The following is a 21,556-nucleotide window of genomic DNA, read 5'->3' as shown; positions in this document are numbered from 1 at the left end:
GCGGGCATTTTGCTCCCTCAACGGGCAATTGGTCTTTGAACCTTCCTTTAGCATGCCTTTGTTACGGAGTGTGATTATCAGTCTTAGTTTGGGAGCAGTATTGTCTCAAAGTTTACCAAAACGGTCAGAAATGTCTTTAAAAAATCGTGTTTTGGGCCGATTTTAAGCAGCCACTGCGTCTGACCCGAGGCGGTATTTCGTCCTCCTTCAACGGGCAATTGGTCTTTGGACCTTCCTTTAGCATGCCTTTGTTACGGAGTGTGATTATCGGTCTTAGTTTGGGAGCAGTATTGTCTCAAAGTTGGCCGAAACGCTCAGAAATGTCTTTGAAAGACCGTTGTGACTGCGTTTTGGCCAACTTTGAGCATACTGCTCCCAAACTAAGCTGATATCGCATCCTTAACGGGAAATGGCTTAAGGAAGGTCCAAAGCATGCCCGTTGAGGGAGCAAAACCCCGGTCTGGATTGGGAGCAGTATTGCTCAAATTTCCGACCCAAAATGTCTTTGAAAGACAGTTGTGAGCTTTTTGGCCAACTTTGAGACAATACTGCTCCCAAACTAAGACTGATAATTGCATTCCGTAACAAGGCATGCTAAAGGAAGGTCCAAAAAACCAATTGCCCGTTGAGGGAGCAAAATGCCCGCTCGGATCAGACGCAGTGGCTGCTTAAAATCGGCCCAAAACATGATTTTTCAAAGACACTTCTGACCGTTTTCGGCCAACTTTGAGACAATACTGCTCCCAAACTAAGACTGATAATCGCACTCCGTAACAAAGGCATGCTAAAGGAAGGTCCAAAGACCAACTGCCCGTTGAGGGAGCAAAATCCCCGGGCTCGGATCAGACGCTGTGGCTGCTTAAAATCAGCCCAAAACACGATTTTTCATAGACATTTCTGAGCGTTTCGGCCAACTTTGAGACAATACTGCTCCCAAACTAAGACTGATAATTGCACTCCGTAACAAAGGCATGCTAAAGGAAGGTCCAAAGACCAGTTTCCCGTTGAGGGAGCAAAATGCCCGCCTCGGATCAGACGCCGTGGCATGTTAAAGGAGGGGTCCCGTGGAGTCACGAAATTTTTCCTTGGGGTCGCGGAAATTTTTGGCTTCAAATTTGGGGTCGCGAGACGAGAAAGGTTGAGAACCGCTGCCTTAGTGCGCCGCCGGGGCGGCCAGCGGGCTCATTCGGCTCGGCGTTCCGTCTCTCTCGCACCCACACGCGACGCGGCGACGAGGCGTGAGTGCGAGAGAGACGGAGCGACGGGCGACGGCGCTGTGTGGAATCAGACCGCGCTGGTGGCAGACCGCAGCACTATGCGCGGCACTGCGCAGCCATGCGCAGCCAGCCAGGCAGATCCGCGGAGGTCGCATCTCTCTCTCTCTCTCTCTCTCTCTCTCTCTCTCTCTCTCTCTCTCTCTCTCTCTCTCTCTCTCTCTCTCTCTTTTTCTCTCCCTCTCTCTCCCTCTCTCCCGCATTCCGGCCGCAATGAAAAACGAGCCAATAGGTTGGGACAGACCGCCCGGGCTGCGATCAGCGGCTTGGCTTCCCGGCTTCCAGCGGCGGCCCGATAACTTACACGACGATGTTCACTGCAGGTTCAGTGGGAGGACTGGGAGGGCATACCGCCGGGCGGCCCGGAGCGGCCCGGAGCCTGGAGGGTCTCTGTCCATTGTCTATTGCCTAATCAATCTATGGGGGCTGCGTACGGCGAGGGTGCGCGCCGCCGCTCGGCGTGCTCAGCGCCAGAGAGGCCGGCCTTCGCGTGCATGCCCAGAAATTAATGAAATGACTCCGAAATTAATTAATATGGCAGTGGGAGTGGGGCGCCGCGAGTCCAGGTGGCGAGCGGTCAAACGCCCTCAATGGGGATTATTTGGAGGCAAACACACGTGGCGACGAATACGCCATGGCCCAAAACGAGCGGCCGCTGCTTTATATACATTTCAAAACAAAAAAGAGGGGGGGGGGATGCAACAGCAACTGGCAGTCCAAACAGTTTCCTCGTCCATCGGCATATATTAAAACTTCGACTTTCGTTTCAGAACGCGATCGCTCGAACACCGCCCATTGGGGCGGTGGATCTGGAAAACATTGCAATAACTTAATTACTGCACCGCTCCTCGCGCGAGTTGCAGAAGCATTGCAGTTTCATTGCGAGAGTTCGCCGTGAAAGTATTGCCGAGACAGTGTTAACGCAAAGTGCATCCCCTCCTCCCCCTGAAGGTGGCGGGGTGCCGAGGCGTGCCGAGGCGTGCGGGCGTGCGGGGGATCGCACATCCTCGATCGGACGGGCAACACGGCCCACTAAATCTCCATCAAAGGGGCTTTGCGTCGCGCGTGCATTGTTTATGCATACTCCTCCTATACTGGATCGACTATAGCCCTGCTAGCACCGCCGAGCATGCTCCACAGAGCGGCTGTCGAATCCAGCCAGGTCGATGCAGTCTGAGCCGGACTCTGCCGCTCGGCTGGCTTGCCTGGCTCGCCGGGGAGGGCGCGGCCCTCGCGCGGGGCGGCGCGTCTGGGGCCCTGGCGGCCCTGGCGGCCCTGGGGCGGCTGGCTGGCCTGTCTTTCGTTGGCTGCCTGCTGTTGGCTGCCGTGCTTTGCGAATCCAGCGGCAATAAATTCCTCGTCACGTCAGCTGAGGCGCGGCCGCGCGACGCACGCAAGGGCGTACCGGGGACGACTAGCGCGGTTGGTTTACTCAGTAACGACTGTCTGAAAAAAAAACAACCCCCGGAACAAACTCCCCGCGGAAAGTTGAACTGGAGTGCAGTGTACTCACCGAATTCCAACTTGTTTTCCCTCGGAATGGCGGCAAAGCAACGTGTCCACCCGGTTTGTGTCTGTGTGCGTGAAGGGGTTGAGAAACTCGGCGCATAATGCCTGGGCCCGGGCCTGGGCCTCGGCCCGGGCCGGCGGGGCGGCATCACACACACTGGATGGACAGCGGCCTGGCCGGGCGGCCCGTCGGCCCAGGCCCGCGTCCCATTGTGCATGCATGCCCTCGAGCCGCCAGTCCCTTCAGTCCCTTCGGAGCGTCAACCCGAGGCCGCCCCCTCCCCTCCGTCGCCTTGTCCCGAAGCTCCGCCGTGTTGCTCGTCGTTTTCATGCTGAGTAATTGAACCTCCCCTCCCCTCCGCCGCTTCACTGATTGATTTATCGGGGGACGTCTCGCTGGCCCCAACTATACTGCTGGACCTCACACCACACAAAAACTTGCGCGGCCGATTTACATATTCGGCCCATTTCTCAGCGCGTCGCGACACGCGTGTGGCTCCCTTCTTCTTTTTGTTCCGTTTTTAGCCGTTGTCGGAGTGGCGCTGGCGGCGCGGCGACGCCTTGTGTCGTTGTCTCAATGCTGCGTGCGCAGCGTGTCAGCCTCCGCGACTCCGGGAGGGCAACTCGAAACTGATGAATATGCAGCGTCTCACACATTCTGTCGGTGCGTGCGCCTTAAAAGGTAAACTTAGTGGAGCGCGCTGCCAAAGTTGTGCCAACTTGACGATCTCACTTTGTCCTCGCAATCAAATTTGAATATTTAAATGCTTCGCGACTCCTCCCGGTGGGATTTGTCCGGAGATCGGCTCAAGCCAGACGCGCGTTAGTTCGTACTTATGGGAAAGGAAGACAAAAAAGTAAGAAGAGAAGCGTCGAATGAAACAGAAATATATTATTGTTAATATATGCCCGAGTTTCAATCACCCTTCATAATGGTAGAGGAATTTTATAATCAACAGACATAATTTCTCAAGTAATGGTTACATTTTTCTATGTACAGGGAACAATACATATTACAATTATTAGAGAACAGGCTATGAAGACATTATCGCTTATATATATGTATACAGTAAAACCACTCCCTGTAACAAATTCTTCTTCCCATAAATGTACATAGACACAGCATTCTTATGTTTATTTATAATTTATACAAGTTTTTTGTGTTATTTACACGGCAACAATTTTCAAATTGAAAGTCTATTGACAAGAACATATTTCCCATTGCTATGAAACTCTAGACAGGCAAGAGTTGTTTACTTTTCCATTTCTTTCCGCTATTGAGAATGTGCAGTAATAGACTCTATAAAGTTCAACAACCACTGCAATTAAGACTAATACTCGTACTCATTTTGATAAAATGGAAAGTTTTCGTTTCCAAACGACGAGAACTTACGCATTATAAATAAAGTTTGGCATTTAGGGTTACAGCGCCGATTAGAATTTGCAAAGTCATTTACAACCAGTAAACAATATATTACAATCCCCACCAACTTACAATGTACGACAGCAACCAGACGCCATCCGTCCATGCCACTACACAGCTGGGGTGCCTGAGTGTTATCATCCTTTTCATAAAAATAAAATATATTTGCTTCTTAAAGTATCTCAATTGGCCGTGTACAAACCAGTTGCACACCAAAGCAGGTTTCAGAGAGCAATTCACACGTGTGTGATTGCGTTGGTCCCCAGAGGCACCTCAGACAGGCTCTGCTTCGTGTCTCCGGAGAGCCGAGACGAGGCGTGGGGCTCAGAGCCCTCGGCCCGGCAGTCAGAAGACGACTGGTGGCAACAAACAAATCGCAACTTTCATACAAAACAACGCAAAACAAAACAAACAATCGTTTCGAGGCTTCGCACCGCTCTCCAAAATCAGTGAGCCGACAGGGCGGCCGCTAACGCGCCGACACGCCAAGGGCAAAGGCGGCACAGGCCGCATCGCGGACCGCACCGCCTCGCCGCGCACACGGGCCAGGTCTTTCCGCTCAAACACAAGCCAAAGGACGAATTCAAACGTTCACCATCCTAAGTAAATCGATTACACGGATTTCCAGACCAGCCATTCCGTCAAGAGCGCCTTTCCCACACCGCGTGCAGTGCATGGGCCGCGGTCTGGTGGAGTGGAGGTAACAGGAGAGGGCAGTGAACAAGGTCGAAAGGAATTAGAAGGAAATGCTGCGGAACGGGGGAGGTCAACAAGTGGTGCTGACGTCTTCCGAGTCGCCTTTTCGAGGCTTAGAATGCCGTTTCTAAGATATTATTGTGAAAACCTCTTTAGTTTCAGAAAGAAGGCGTCCGTGATCGGACGGAATATCGAAAAAAGCTGGAAGCAATTAAACAATGATAAAAGATATCCATATTTTAAACGTAGTGTTAAACATTGTGAGCAGGAAAAAATATAGTTAGAGGGACAGTCTTCTATATTTTAAGTATGATCACAAGATGGTTCCGCGACAAGCGTATCTCAAAAAGTTATTAGGATACGATACGGCGATTCTACTCCCCGGCAACGTGACCACAACCTAAATTATATCAATTAGAAGTAGATGCACGAAAAACAAACAAACTGGAACACAAAATAGTTATTGTCTTGCAGACAGTTTGGCTGCGTATAAAGCTGTCCACTGAAGTTTCCTTTCAACTCCAATTATATCCATAGTTAGAATCTACAAAATTGTTGTTACGATTCTTTGGCGTTTTCGCTTTTATGTACAATATTTACAGAAAGTTACAAATTAGATTAATATTATACGATATTTACAGCTACGATTTTAGCACCATTGGGTTCGTTGCAAACCTTTGACAATAAAGATTGATGCCTACAATATGGTCATAAACCGGCAGACTGGTAAGCAGGCCAAGTCCGCACTAAATAAAAAGTACCTAGAAAAAGAAAATATCTACAGCTCTAGTATCCTAGTCTGTTCTAGCCAGTGTAAACTATTAAGGAAGTGTGTCGACAGGTACAGCTCGTATAAGAACACTCCTGCATCATTACCTAAGTGAGACCTCATGAATCTATGAAAAAGTGTATTTATCATAGATGTGACACTCTTTTCGTGCTACTTATAGTAAGCTTGAGCGAAGATGAAATATATTTTTGGTCTCTTTAATAAACTGAGCAGTGCTAAAGCAAAAGAATAAAATGACTTTGATCAATGAAGATCTAAACTTGAGGATCGACCAAATTTTGTGCGCGTCACTCTAATGCTAGCCTTACCGAAGGGTGCGATTGCATTAAAAATATTTGAGACGGCAATTAGTGAACACCTTCCCATTTATGGCTGCGCATTGCCGAGGTATTTAATAGGAACTTTGGAACTCGTAATATTTATAATAATAATAATAATTTTTTTGTAACGAATGGTTAACGCCAACCAGAGCTTACATCCTCGTCACGAAAACGCATACTGAGGTCTAGAAAAGGAAGAAAAAGTAAAACTGCCTGGCAAATCATAACAAAGCAATTCTTCACGTTCTACTGGTAAATACAGCTATGCAGGAGAAGTAAGTGTTAATATGAATATATTATGAACATATCATTAAGTAATTCTCAAAAAAATTATCACAGTTTAACAAATGTAATTGAAAATTTGAGGTTGATAAAAATGTTGATTAAGAACATGGCACCAAATTGAAAGCCACTTACGGTACCATATAAAATACATATATTAGTTTAAAATTATACTTGGTTAGAAAGTCAATGTGCCGTCTATATCAACATAACACGCCGATAAAAAGCTGCTGTGTTCATGTCTGGCTTAGGTTTTAAAACCTATTGACAACTTTGTTTTACCCACTCGGATGGTCAGAAAAGGACCGCCGGCTAGAGCGCATACAGCAGCATTCGTCTCCGCTTCTACACCTAACCAAAAAGTAGCTTACAACTGTGGTCCTAAGCCCCAGATGTTGAATTTAGTAACGCCTATGGGAGTATAAACAGCTCGAAAACATGTTATTTGCAGAAATAGTTCGCTTTGTGCAGAAGACAAGATGTCCCGCCGGAGGAGATACCACCGCACTGTTACCCGGCGGTCCTTGAAGTCGATTGCAGCTCTCCAAATCCAAAAAGCGCCGACTACTTTGCGTGAAAACACATTTCAGATATGTTGTTTCACAGTTATTGCTTATAAGATAGCCTGAAAACACGCAAACATTAGTTCCTCCTTAAAACAGGGAAACGGCATGTTAATTAGTTAAAATTAGATCGGGTGCTCTAGGTGTTAGTCATTCACGGATAGAATTCAGCGAAAACCACACGATGTGGCACATACGGGCAGCGCACACGTGTGACCGAGTGCGTGTCAAACTGTACCAAAACGAATAATTTAAACGAATATAAAAAAATCTTATCACTGTTTTTGTCACGTTTATTGACTTTATCAGAGGCCTGCCTTCTTTGCAGAACGGCGAACACTCCATAAAACATTATCCTTAAAAAGCTACATGATGTGATTTGATTTAAAGCCTCAGTCACGCTGTATGGTCACACAAAAACTCATTTCTCCGTCCTCGCTTGGAATGACCAACACAATGAAAAGTAGAGAAAACAACGAATTTACGGGAAGTCAGGCAGTATTATTTGTTAATAACAAAATTCTTATATCTAGACTGATAAATTCTACGCTATGAAAATTGTTGTAGAGGTCCGAAGTATTTTTTTCTAAGCGTTGAATGTCGAAGAGAGTGGAAGCCGCTTTCCTTCTGTTCACTTGCACGCCGCTTGGCAACTCTGCCAGGTCCAATCACTCGAGAGGCTGGCCAGGCCGGTGCACTGTGTCGCACTCGGTGGCCGCACCGGGGCCACGCCGTCCCTCCCGTGCCGCCGCAGTGTACCCGCCGCACGCCCCGCCGCTTACAGTGTGTGAATTTACAAAAAATAAAACGAGAAAAGAAGAGAAGGACCGAAAAAAAAACGCACAACACGGCGCGGCGTGAGGCGGGGCCAGTGCGGGGGTTGGCGGCCTAGAAGGACTAGAAGGCGGTGGAGGGCGCTGGCCGGACCCTGGCGTTAGCGTGCGTCCTGGCGTGGGCCCGGGGCCCGGACTGCGGATATCACCGGTCGTGGTCGGTGCGAGCGGGCAGCACGCCGCAGCAGCAAAGCGGCTCCAAACATCATTTGAACAGGATGCGGCGGAAGGCGCGCCGGAAGTCCTTGTTGAAGACGGTGTAGATGACGGGGTTGAGCACCGAGTTCATGTAGCCGAGCCAGAAGGCGATGGCGAACGCCTTGTCCGGGATGTTGCAGAAGGAGCAGAGCGGCGTGAGGATGTAGAGCGTGAAGAAGGGGAGCCAGCAGGCGATGAAGGAGCCCATGATGAGCCCCAGGATGAGCGTGGCTCGCTTCTCCTTCTTGCGCGCCAGCCGCCGCTTCTCCCGCTCCGGGTCACGCTTGGACGGCCGTGGCGACTGCACCACCTCCACGACGGCCTGCTGGCCGCCCGGCATCCGGCCCATGTCGATGATCTCCCTCTTGGTCTTGGACGTGGTGCGGCGCCCGAAGATGGGCTGGCACAGGCGCAGCTTGAGCGGCTTCACCACCGCGCACCGGCTCACCACGCCCGAGTCGGACGACGACGGGTCGAACTCGCTCACCATGTCCGTGTCGATGCCCACGGAGGGCTGGCGCATGCGCTGCATGGCCGCGGCCTGCTGCGCCAGCTCCCCGTTCACGGACATGACGGAGCCCCGGTGCTGCATGCCGGCGGCCGGCGCGGCGGGCGTGGTGGGCGTGAGCAGCGTGGGCCGCGGCCCCGAGCCCACCACCTTGAGCGTGTCCTTGGGCGCCTCCAGGTACGGCCCGGAGGCATCCTGCAACGCAGAGAGCACGCGGGTCAGGCCTCGTCCTTGGTCCTCGGTCAAAGGGCCCAAAAGGCCCACGCACAGCAAGGCGGCGCCACGCAGAGCCACTACACTGCCACCCACTGCTTCCCCGGCGGCGCACAGTGGGCCAGAATCCTGTGGAGGCGGCCAAAACTCTAGACGCGTTTCGAGCTCCAGAGTCGCTACATGAGACTCAAACCGAACGTGTGACCTCACCAATGGATTGCTCTCCGAACGAGGAATCCATTGCTGGGGCATACGTTCGGTTCGAGTCCCATTTAGCGACTCTGGAGCTCAAAACGCGTCTAGAGTTTTGGCCGCCTCCACCGGCTTCTGGCCCACTGTGCGGCGGGCTGCAGAGCGCCTGCGGAACGGAGGGTAGGCAACGCCGCCACGGCCGGGTTGAGCGGGCTGGCCTACCCTCGGCTCCACAGGCGCTCCCGCTCCCTTAAAACCAACACAAATGGTTAAACCAAGGGTTAAACTCCCCAACAAAACAAAGCAAAATAATAAAAAGACTGAATAAACTTGTTTTAGGCCCAGGGGCAAAACAGAATGAAGTGTAGTTGATAAGAATCTATGCATGAGTGCGACCTTCGTGGGACAAAACAAAAACCTTCTAACTAAAATAAAAAACTGATACTTGCAGCCCGCCCAAACAGTGTTGCCTCAAAAGCAGTATCTGCACTGTGAGAAAAAAGTACGGAAAAAGTACGGAACATGTCTGGTCAATCATTTGCCTGGACCGTCCGTACTTGCCAACTACGGAACGTTCCGTACTTTATTTCCGTACCCACTTACATGGGTTCTTATGGAGCAAGTACGTCGTTAAGGGGACTCGAACCGAACGTGTGACCCCATCAATGGATTGCGCTCCGAACGAGGAATCCATTGGTGGGGTCACACGTTCGATTCGAGTCCCATTTAGCGACTCTGGAGCTCAAAACGCGTCTAGAGTTTTGGCCGCCTCCGCTGGTCTTCTGGCCCACTGTGTCACGCCGGGATTTGCGGCTCCGCCATGGCTCCGCTCCGTAGGCATGCCTCTCTCTCGCACTCGCAGGGCCAGTGCCGCCCGCGCGCAGAACCACGCAATCCGGTGGCACGCGTTGTTACAAATGAGAGTAAATCCAGTGCAAGCCACGCGTGTTTTTTCCATCCTTTTTTTCTTTTTTTTTTCTCGCGCTTCTTCCTCGCATCCATTCGAGCGTCGAGGGTAATCCTGCTCCGGGGAGCGCTTAAAAGGATCCCGAGGATTCCTTTCCTTTTGCGCATTTTTGGGCAACGCACTAAGGAGTAAAGAAAAAGCAGGGCAGACCTACAAAAAAAAGGCGAGAAGAGGAAGGGGGAAAAAGAGAGGGGAAGGAAAAGTTTTGTGGGGTTCATTTTAACTAGCAAGTTGATGGCGCACTCGGGCCGTTCCCTTAAAGAAGCTTGCCCGGCGCCAATGAGACAAAAGAGGCGAATTACGAAAACGCGTCGATCTGCATTTGAAAGCACCCACTCACTCCGCGCCGGGCAGCCAGGGCAGCCGCCGCGGGCAGACGGCCCCAGACGGCCCGAGGCGAGGCGGGCCACTCTGTCCCGACGGGACTTTAATCAAGGAGGAAAGCCGCGCTCACCTGGGACTGTTCGGCGTTGTCACTAGTACTGATGTCGCTGGCGAAGTCGCAGGTGATGTTGGGTATCACGGGGGGCGTCTCCACAGTAACCGAAGTTTGAATACAGCCAGGACCACCCCCTGGGCCGCCCCCGGAGCCCCCCGCCCCCGGGCCGCCTCCGTTGGACCCAGCGCCAGGGCCCCCGGCCCTCGCCGGGGACGTGCTGCAACAGAAGAACCTTCAGTGAAGGCGTGTCTCAAAATCAACAAGTCTGGCCGGGGTTCGCTAAGGGGTGTGCGCACTGCTCAGCAAACTCAACAGTGTACTCAGTACACTCTCTTTAGCGTATACTCACGAGTACACTCTCGTTAGCGTGTACTGACGAGTACACTTTCTTCAGCGTGTGCTCACAAGCACACTCCCACGAGCGTGTACTCAATTGCATGTATTTCCAGGATCCGAGCACACTCTCGTTAGCACACTCTCGTTGGAGTGTACTCATCTAAGCACACTCTCGTCATAGTGTACTCATCTGAGTACGCTCTTGTCGGAGTGTACTTGTGAGAACACGCTGAACAGAGTGTGCTGAGCACACTGTTGAGTTTGCAGAGTGCGCGTGCAATGTGTGCAATTCATTTGCCGCTCACCTGAAGCTGGTCACCTGCTTGTCGGAGTTGGCCTGCCGGGGCGAGTGGTGGTGGTCCTGCTGCCTGCTGTTCTTCTGGTTCTGCTGCGTCTTCCGGATGCCTCTCCGCGCCCGCGCCTTGGCCGCGTAGTAGATCCGGATGTACACGAACACCATGATGCACGACGGGATGAAGAAGGAGCCGAGCGCCGAGTACATGACGTAGCCGATGTCCTCGCTCAGCTGCAACAGAGAAAGGCGTTTCCCGGCGTGAGCGTCGCAGTTTTCCCTCCGACTTTTCAATTTGCGGGGCGCGTTTCCGCCCGGCCGCGATGCCGGCAGGAAGCGCACATCGTTCCAGTGTACCGCGCCGCCGCGCCGCCCGGCCGCTTTGAAGCCCACGCCACGAGGAGGGCGCATTTACCGTGTTTTTCGGCCAAATAGGCAATTACCTTGTTTTTGAGCTAAATAGGCAATTACAACTTTCTTCACTTAAGACATCTGAATAATCCGGCTGGCAGCGCGGCTGGCTGCAGGCAAGGCACGGCGAGGCGGGGTCTTTACCGACCCAATGAGGTGGGGCGAGGGCGCGAGGGGCCGGCGGGGCTTCGATTCGTCTCAACAGACGATGGCTTTGGTCCGTGCCGCGCCGGCCAAGCGACTTCGCGCCTATCTCAACCGCACACTGCGTGGCGCTCCGGGGCGTGGATACCGAGCAGAGCTCTCTGCTGTCTCCCTCGCACCGCCACGCGAGGCGCCGCGAGTGCGAGTGAGACAGAAAGCGCTGTTCGGCCGGCCAACTGAAAGGGAAATAGAGGCGGCCATGTGCGCAGCGCGGCCGAGTCGGGCCGACAGGCCGACACAACAGCAGCGCGGCGATCAAAGTTTGGGCGGGGCGGCCGGCGGCGGGGGCAGACCATGCAGCCATGGAATCGCGGCACGGCCGTCCCGGCCCTGCACGCCTAGCGCGCCAGCGCGCCCCACCCGCAGTCTTGCCAACTTCTCGGAGCGGAAATAACTCGCGGAGGGGCTTACGCATCACGCCGCCATGCCCGAACGGAGGCTTAGCCATTGAGAAGCGGCATGCAACGCTGCAATGGAGACGCTAACCCCGCCGCCGCGCCACGGTGTCCGCCCACCACGGGAGTCTATATCATTTCTCCTACCTAAATGTTCGCCTACCTGTCTATTTCGCCTACCTATATTTCGCCTACCTAATAAAAATATTGAATAAAAAATTCAATAAAATATTGCCATTTTTCGCCTACCTATAGTTCGCCTACCCAAAAAAAAAATTAAAAAAAAATATTCAACAAAAAAACGAAAAAAACGGCGGCAAAAAGTGGCAATACGAAAGTCTCAAGGAGACCCCCCGATCAGCTTCGGTGTTCTTATGGGAACCGGGGCCCTTTATCCGACGCTCCCTGCCGCGCAATTCGACAGATTAGTGGGTTCGTATTGGGTGGCCCACCCGAAGTGCGCGCGGTTTCTGTGGTACAGTGAGAGTCCAGATTCAGAGGCCTTACCTCAGAGGGGTCACATTGGGGATTTGAACCCGCGACCCCGAGTGCCGAGTCTAGTCAACCCCCACCCTGACCGCTCAGCCACCGAACCAGCTTGTCGGCGGCGATGTCGCAATCCTCTTGAGCTGCCGTTCGAGAAATCTGGTCCCGAAAAAAAGGTACTTTGGCGGTCTCGAACCCGGGACCTGCTGCTTCCCACATCATGCTCTTAACCACTGAGCCACCGGGACGCCATGGCACCCGCCCTGCCTGCGCTGGTACTCAATCTTCTCTGGATATCCCTCCCCAAGCAATTGGTCGCCGAAAAAATTGTGTATACTACCGGTCCCGAACCCGGGACCTGCCACTTCCCACAACGTGCTCGAAACCCGCTGAGCCACCGGGACGCCATAGCACCCGCCCTGCCTGCGCTGGTACTCAACCTTCTCTGGATATACCCCCCCAAGCAATTGGTCGCCAAAAAAAATGTGTATACTACCGGTCCCGAACCCGGGACCTGCCGCTTCCCACATCATGCTCTTAACCGCTGAGCCACCGGGACGCCATGGCACCCGCCTTGCCAGCGCTGGTACTTATTCCTCTCTGGATAGACCTCGTCAAGAAGTGGGTTGCCCCGGCAAAAAATATGCTCATGGCACTAGCCTCGAATCCGAGACCTGCCAGTCAGGAACGCAGCCCCTAACCACGGCGCTACCAGGTTGGTATGCACGCCACTAACCTAGCGCCAAACTTCAATAGCCACCCATCTTGCTTGATGCTGGACAAATAATAACTTCGGCGATGGGGTGAGCGTTGTGCGTAGCAACCAAGTAGCGCAGTGGTTAGAGTGCTGCGTTCCTGACTGGCAGGTCTCGGGTTCGAGACTAGTACCATGACCATATTTTTCGGCAGAGGCAACCGACTTCTTGACGAGGTTTATTCGGAGAGGATTGAGTACCAGCGCTGGCAGGGCGGGTGTCATGGCGTCCCGGTGGCTCAGCGGTTAAGAGCATGATGTGGGAAGCGGCAGGTCCCGGGTTCGGGACCGGTAGTATACACAATTTTTTCGGCGACCAATTGTTTGGGGGAGGTATATCCAGAGAAGATTGAGTACCAGCGCAGGCAGGGCAGGTGCCATGGCGCCCCGGTGGCTCAGTGGTTAAGAGCATGATGTGGGAAGCAGCAGGTCCCGGGTTCGGGACCGGTAGTACACACAATTTTTCGGCGCCCAAATTGCTTGGGGAGGTATATCCAGAGAAGATTGAGTACCAGCGCGGGCAGGGCGGGTGCCATGGCGTCCCGGTGGCTCAGTGGTTGAGAGCATGATGTGGGAAGCAGCAGGTCCCGGGTTCGAGACCCCCCAAAAGTACCTTTTTTTCGGGACCAGATTTCTCGAACGGCAGCTCAAGAGGAGTTGCGACATCGCCCCCGGGACAAGCTGGTTCGGTGGCTGAGCGGTCAGGGTAGAGGAGTTGACTAGACTCGGCACTGGGGGTCGGGGGTTTTCAAATACCCAATGTGACCCCTCTGAGGTAAGGCCTCTAAATCTGGACTCTCACTGTACCACAGAAACCGCGCGCATTTCCCGGGTGGGCCAGCCTAATACGAACCCACTAATCTGTCGAATTGCGCGGCAGGGAGCGTCGGATGAAGGCCCGGTTCCCATAAGAACACCGAAGCTGATCGGCGGGTCTCCTTGAGACTTTCGTATTGCCACTTTTTGCCGCCGATTTTTAGCAGATGATACCTTCACACTTGAAAAAACTTAAAACTACTATACACAAATGAAGGTGTCAGCGTGCTTTTACTCTCGAGTCCAGAAACCAAGCGCGTATCCTAACAATATAATAGGGGCTGGCGGCCGGGGGGGGCTGGTGCTGTGGCTGGCTGGCTGGCTGGCAATGAGGCGCAGCCTGCGCGGAATTCGACAACCCCTCCTCGGTACAGCGCCAGCGGCACCGGGCGTAAACAATGGCACCCCTCCTTGCATTGACAATCCCTCCCCGCCTGCCACGGCGCGGAGTATATTGCGCAACAATCCCTTTTCATTTCGGCCCGGCTCACTCGGGTCTATGTATTTTGTTTCATACACAATTTTTAAAAACTATCTTTGAAATGAGCCCGCATTCTATCCCCTATAAGAAAAACCCTAATCGAGTATCATCTGCTTTCATTAACGTTCGTTGAATGAGATGCAGACCAAAAGCCGTAAACGAACACAAAAAACCGTATGCGGCAAATCAAAAACCGTATGAGGCAGACCAAAAGCCGTATGCGGCAAATCAAAAACCGTATGAGGCAGACCAAAAGCCGTATATGGCAAACAAAAAACCGTATGCGGCAAATCAAAAACCGTATGAGGCAGACCAAAAGCCGTATATGGCAAACAAAAAAACCCTATGCGGCAAATCAAAAACCGTATGAGGCAGACCAAAAGCCGTATATGGCAAACAAAAAAACCCTATGCGGCAAATCAAAAAAACCCTATGAGGCAGACCAAAAGCCGTATTTGGGAAACAAAAAACCGTATGCGGCAAATCAAAAACCGTATGAGGCAGACCAAAAACCGTATATGGCAAACAAAAACCGTATGCGGCAAATCAAAAAACCCTATGAGGCAGACCAAAGCCGTATATGGCAAACAAAAAAACCCTATGCGGCAAATCAAAAACCGTAAAAGGCCCCCAAAAGCCGTAATGGCAAACAAAAAACCCTATGCGGCAAATCAAAAACCGTATGAGGCAGACCAAAAGCCGTATATGGCAAACAAAAAAACCCTATGCGGCAAATCAAAAACCCTATGAGGCAGACCAAAAGCCGTATATGGCAAACAAAAAACCGTATGCGGCAAATCAAAAACCGTATGAGGCAGACCAAAAGCCGTATATGGCAAACAAAAAACCGTATGCGGCAAATCAAAAACCGTATGAGGCAGACCAAAAGCCGTATATGGCAAACAAAAAACCCTATGCGGCAAATCAAAAAACCCCATGAGGGAGACCAAAAGCCTATATGGCAAACAAAAAACCGTATGCGGCAAATCAAAAAACCCTATGAGGCAGACCAAAAGCCATATATGGCAAACGAAAAAACCTTTTGCGGCAAATTTAAAAACCGTATGAGGCAGACCAAAAGCCGTATATGGCAAACAAAAAAACCCTATGCGGCAAATCAAAAACCGTATGAGGCAGACCAAAAGCCGTATATGGCAAACAAAAATCCGTATGCGGCAAATCAAAAAACCCTATGAGGCAGACCAAAAGCCGTATATGGCAAACAAAAAACCTATGGGCAAATCAAAAACCGTATGAGGCAGACCAAAAGCCGTATATGGCAAACAAAAAACCGTATGCGGCAAATCAAAAACCGTATGAGGCAGACCAAAAGCCGTAATGGCAAACAAAAAAAACCCTATGCGGGAAATCAAAAACCGTATGGGCAGACCAAAAGCCGTATATGGCAAACAAAAAACCGTATGCGGCAAATCAAAAACCGTATGAGGCAGACCAAAAGCCGTTTTGGCAAACAAAAAACCGTATGCGGCAAATCAAAAACCGTATGAGGCAGACCAAAGCCGTATACGGCAAACAAAAAACCCTATGCGGCAAATCAAAAAACCCTATGAGGCAGACCAAAAGCCGTATAAGGCAAACAAAAAAACCCTATGCGGCAAATCAAAAACCGTATGAGGCAGACCAAAAGCCGTATATGGCAAAAAAAAACCGTATGCGGCAAATCAAAAAACCCGGGTGAGGGGAGACCAAAAGCCGTATACGGCAAACAAAAAACCGTATGCCGATTTTTTCGTTTTTTTGTTGAATATTTTTATTTAATTTTTTTATTAGGAAGGCGAACTATAGGTAGGCGAAAAATGGCAATATTTTATTGAACATTTTTATTCAATATTTTTATTAGGTAGGCGAAATATAGGTAGGCGAAATAGACAGGTAGGCGAACATTTAGGTAGGAGAAATGAACAACCCGCCACCACGGCCTTCTCGACCTTCTTGACGGAGGAAAAGACTTTGTTGTGGCGATCGACTCTGAAGCTGCATTTTGGTCGGAAGCTCTCGAGAGCTCAATCGAGAATCCGCACCCTCGACTTGTACGGCGACAACAAACCCCAGCTTTGTTGTTGTACTCGTAAAAGTCTTCGTAAATGGCTCCTAGCTTTTCGTTGTGAGTACACCGGATTTTAGATTGCAGCTATATCGAATTCCTCCCATCGAACAAAGTCTTTCGTTTCCGGGTCCTCGACCTTCTTGGCCTCCTTGGCCTGCTTGGCTTCTTCGCCGAGTGCGCGGACCCCGCCGGCGCGGGCCTCTAATTTTCCCTCATAGTGTCGCGCGAAACCATGAAAACTCGCAGTCTCTTCTCAAAGGAACTTTAACTCTTACCAAGTGCAGGCGACGATAAATACAGTTTTCAAGGCCTCGGAAAGGAACTTTGGCGCACCTCAGGGCACAGCAGCTGGTGCTCGGGGCCGCGGCGGGGCGGGGCGGGGTGGGGCGGGGCGGGGGTGGGGCGGGGTGGGGCGGGGTGGCTCCAGCTGGAGTGCGCCCGATGGAGCGTCTACCCGGTGGATGTGTGGACGGAGTGACAAGATGGGTTCCTCGTCAAGGTCGTCAAGGGGTGCGCGCGTCTACACCTGAATAATCCATGCAAGGCTCCGGATGGGCAATCTTGCCGGAGACATGCAGCGGGCTTAATAATTAATCTCCTCGCTGCCAACGCTGCCGACGCGCGGACGACGCTCACCGGATGGAGGCTGTTCAATACGGCGCGACACGGCGGACAACTTCCACGTCAATATGGCGGTGGGGGAAAAGAGAGAGAGAGAGAGAGAGAGAGAGAGAGAGAGAGAGAGAGAGAGAGAGAGAGAGAGAGAGAGAGAGAGAGAGAGGAGAGAGAGAGAGAGAGAGAGAGCTCATCTCCCACACGGCCTCGGGGCGCTCCTCGGCGGCTTCATAATGCGCCGCGGGTACGATGGTACGACGGCGAGCCACTTTTTCCGCCTCGAGAAAGGAGTAATACTTTAAAGCGCGGGGAACCCAGCCAAGTCTGCGGCGTGCGGCGAGTCTATATCATTTCTCCTACCTAAATGTTCGCCTACCTGTCTATTTCGCCTACCTATATTTCGCCTACCTAATAAAAATATTGAATAAAAATATTCAATAAAATATTGCCATTTTTCGCCTACCTATAGTTCGCCTACCTAATAAAAAATTAAATAAAAATATTCAACAAAAAAACGAAAAAATCGGCGGCAAAAAGTGGCAATACGAAAGTCTCAAGGAGACCCGCCGATCAGCTTCGGTGTTCTTATGGGAACCGGGCCTTCATCCGACGCTCCCTGCCGCGCAATTCGACAGATTAGTGGGTTCGTATTGGGCTGGCCCACCCGATGTGCGCGCGGTTTCTGTGGTACAGTGAGAGTCCAGATTCAGAGGCCTTACCTCAGAGGGGTCACATTGGGTATTTGAACCCGCGACCCCGAGCGCCGAGTCTAGTCAACTCCTCTACCCTGACCGCTCAGCCACCGAACCAGCTTGTCGGCGGCGATGTCGCAACTCCTCTTGAGCTGCCGTTCGAGAAATCTGGTCCCGAAAAATGGTACTTTGAGCGGTCTCGAACCCGGGACCTGCTGCTTCCCACATCATGCTTTTAAACCACTGAGCCACCGGGACGCCATGGCACCCGCCCCCTGCGCTGGTACTCAATCTTCGCTGGATATACGTCCCCAAGAAATTTGGGTCGCCGAAAAAATTGTGTATACTACCGGTCCCGAACCCGGGACCTGCTGCTTCTCACATCATGCTTTTAAACCACTGGCCACCGGGACGCCATGGCACCCGCCCTGCCTGCGCTGGTACTCATCTTCTCTGGATATACCTCCCCAAGCAATTGGTCGCCAAAAAAATTGTAAATACTACCGGTCCCAAACCCCGGGGACCTGCCGCTTCCCACATCATGCTCTTAACCGCTGAGCCACCGGGACGCCATAGCACCCGCCTTGCCACGCTGGTACTTATTCCTCTCTGGATAGACCTCGTAAAGAAGTCGGTTGCCTCTGCCGAAAAATTTGCTCAAGGCACTAGCCTCGAACCCGAGACCTGCCAGTCAGGAACGCAGCACTCTAACCACGGCGCTACCGGGTTGCTATGCACGCCACTATCCTAGCGCCAAACTTCAATACCACCCATCTTGCTTGATTCTGGACAAATAATAACTTCGGCGATGGGGTGAGCGCTGTGCGTAGCAGCCAAGTAGCGCAGTGGTTAGAGTGCTGCTTTCCCTGACTGGCAGGTCTGGGGTTTCGAGACTAGTACCATGACTATATTTTTCGGCAGAGGCAACCGACTTCTTGACGAGGTTTATTCGGAGAGGATTAGGTACCAGCGCTGGCAAGGCGGGTGCCATGGCGTCCCGGTGGCTCAGCGGTTACGAGCACGTTTGAAGTGGCAGGTCCCGGGTTCGGGCCCGGGTATATACCAATTTTTTCGGCGACCAATTGCTTGGGGAGGTATATCCAGAGAAGATTGAGTACCAGCGCAGGCAGGGCGGGTGCCATGGCGTCCCGGTGGCTCAGGGGTTTAAAGAGCATGATGTGGGAAGCAGCAGGTCCCGGGTTCGAGACCGCTCAAAGTACCATTTTTTCGGGACCAGATTTCTCGAACGGCAGCTCAAGAGGAGTTGCAACATCGCCGCCGACAAGCTGGTTCGGTGGCTGAGCGGTCAGGGTAGAGGAGTTGACTAGACTCGGCGCTCGGGGTCGCGGGTTCAAATACCCAATGTGACCCCTCTGAGGTAAGGCCTCTGAATCTGGACTCTCACTGTACCACAGAACCGCGCGCACTTCGGGTGGGCCAGCCCAATACGAACCCACTAATCTGTCGAATTGCGCGGCAGGGAGCGTCGGATGAAGGGCCCCGGGTTTCCCCTAAGAACACCGAAGCTGATCGGCGGTCTCCTTGAGACTTTCGTATTGCCACTTTTTGCCGCCGATTTTTTCGTTTTTTTGTTGAATATTTTTATTTAATTTTTTTATTAGGTAGGCAAACTATAGGTAGGCGAAAAATAGCAATATTTTATTGAATATTTTTATTCAATATTTTTATTAGGTAGGCGAAATATAGGTAGGCGAAATAGACAGGTAGGCGAACATTTAGGTAGGAGAAAAGAACAACTCCCCGTGCGGCGAACGACGACGACGCTCCCACTGTTAGACGCGCGTCCCTCCGCGCCGTCCGTTTATTTTTACATAAATATCGCGCGCTTTTCGAAGGGATAACGGGGCGAGGCTGGCGAGGCGGGTACGCTGTAAACGCGCCGGCTCTGCGATGGCCCTTCCGGCCGCACCGCGCAGCACAGCGCAGCACAGCGCAGCGCCGCAATGAGTTTCCCTCGAGGAGCGCGCACTCTTTTTGCGTCGCCGTGTTGACAAACTAAATGACCATCTCCGGGACGACCCCGTCCGCGCCCCGCCCCGCCCCGCCCCGCCTCATCAGTCGCGTATTGCGTGCATTTTTAACGCCGCATAAAGCATCCCCCTATGAATAATGCCCGCACCGCGCGTCGCCGCGCGCCGTCTCATTCTCGTGCCGTCCCACAAGTGCGTCACTCCGCCGCCGCGCGACACCGTCGAGGAACCAAATTTATTTCCCAGAAGGCAGTGCGCCGCGCGGGGGAGGGGTGGGGGGAGTGTCCGAGGAGCGCGACAAGTGCGTGGCCCTGCATAGCGATCGTAATGAGGACCATCTGCTCGAGGCCAGCGGACGGACAGACAGACAGACAGACAGACCGGCGGGCAGCTGGCAGGTGGGTGCGGCGAGCGTAATAAGATTGTGGCGGTGGCATCTCAGGCCGGAAGGGGAGACGGGGCAGCGGAACGCCGACACGGCGTTTCCAAATCCGGCCCCGCCCCGCCCCCCCCGCCCCCCCCCCCCCCCCCCCCCCGCCCCGCCCCCCCCCCCCCCCCCCCCCCCCCCGCCCCCCCCGCCCCACCCCCCCCACCCCGCCCCCCCCTCCACCCCGCCCCCCCCCGCCCCGCCCCGCCCCCCCCCACCCCCCCCCGCCACGCCCGAGAACGCCTCGCCGCCGCACCACGGCGTCACCAGAGACCGGCCCCGGTCCTCAAATCAACTCGCAAAGCAGCTCGAGGAGCAAGTCCAGCGTGACTACGGCAGCCTCGAGTCAGCCTCCGTGCTCTCTGAGCTTAGGCTTACCGACCGCCGCGCCGCCGCGGCCTCGGCCGTCTCGGGCGTCTTGGGCTCCCCGAGGAGCACCGTCACCGGAAAGGTACCGCGCGCCGCCGCGCCGCTGCGCTGGCACTGCTAACAAGGGCTCCGGGTAAATTTGCCGTGAGTTACGATTTTACCGCAATTTGCCCCGGAAAATTACCGGCCCTGGAAACACCAAGGCGGCGGCGGAGCTCGCCCTAAGAGAGGCAATGAGTGGGGTGGCGGTTCGGAGAGGGGGAGACCGGAGGAGGATGGAAGGGCCTCACCTGGGGCTGAAAAAAAAGAGGGGGAAACGAACGACGAGGGGTGCGTGTCGTGTCTTGGCCGGCCTCGCCGACGAGAGGGCCGTGCCCAGTTTTTGCCTTAGTTTGTCTTTCGCCGCCATTAAATGAGCCGTCGCCCAGAAATAGTTTTCGGATGGGGAGGAAGACAAGTCGTCGAGCGTCACCCCGCCGACGGGCCGCGACGCACCCTCCCTACTCTACGAACTCAAGTGTCGACACACTCCACCTGGAGTCAACCTGGCATGAGCACTCCACCTGGCGTCAACCTGGCATGAACACTCCACCTGGCGTCAACCTGTCATGTACACTCCACCTGGCGTCAACCTGGCATGTACACTCCACCTGGAGTCAACCTGGCATGTACACTCCACCTGGCGTCAACCTGGCATGAACACTCCACCTGGCGTCAACCTGGCATGTACACTGTTGCTGAAGTCCCCTACCTTCTGCATGTAAAGCAGGGCCACAGTGTACTTGCAGGTAAACGCCACCTGGCGTGTACTTGGCAAGCCTGCTCCAGCGTGGAGTGTACATGCCAGGTTGACTCCAGGTGGAGTGTACATGCTAGGTTGACCCCAGGTGGAGTGTACTATGTCGACACTTGAGTTTGTAGAGTATCTCCCTCCTAGCTCTCTCTCTCGCTCTGTATGTCTCTCTGTCCTTTTCCAACGACGTGAAAGAAAGATGGCCGAAAATTACACGCC

The 21,556-nt window shown here is 53.1% G+C and overlaps 1 protein-coding gene across 2 annotated transcripts in view; it reads right to left on the bottom strand.

Moving 5' to 3' along the window:
• Positions 1–3,655: 3,655 nt before the first annotated feature.
• LOC117653265 (alpha-2C adrenergic receptor) overlaps positions 3,656–21,556 on the bottom strand; it is a 178,495-nt gene continuing 160,594 nt past the window's right edge. The window contains exons 2-4 of one of the 2 annotated variants that reach the window (XM_034398834.1): positions 10,849–11,069; positions 10,223–10,439; positions 3,656–8,591 (exon numbers count right to left, since the gene is read on the bottom strand). In XM_034398834.1, coding sequence (XP_034254725.1) covers positions 7,896–8,591; positions 10,223–10,439; positions 10,849–11,069 — 1,134 coding nt within the window. In that variant the 3' untranslated portion in view covers positions 3,656–7,895. The remainder of the gene's footprint in view (positions 8,592–10,222; positions 10,440–10,848; positions 11,070–21,556) is intronic. The other variant, XM_034398835.1, reaches the window with a different exon arrangement.

The sequence above is a fragment of the Thrips palmi genome, unplaced genomic scaffold (genome assembly GCF_012932325.1).
Source record: "Thrips palmi isolate BJ-2018 unplaced genomic scaffold, TpBJ-2018v1 HiC_scaffold_8, whole genome shotgun sequence".
NCBI lineage: Eukaryota > Metazoa > Arthropoda > Insecta > Thysanoptera > Thripidae > Thrips > Thrips palmi.
Note: the sequence above shows the minus strand (reverse complement) of the source record. Positions and strands in the feature narration are given on the sequence as shown.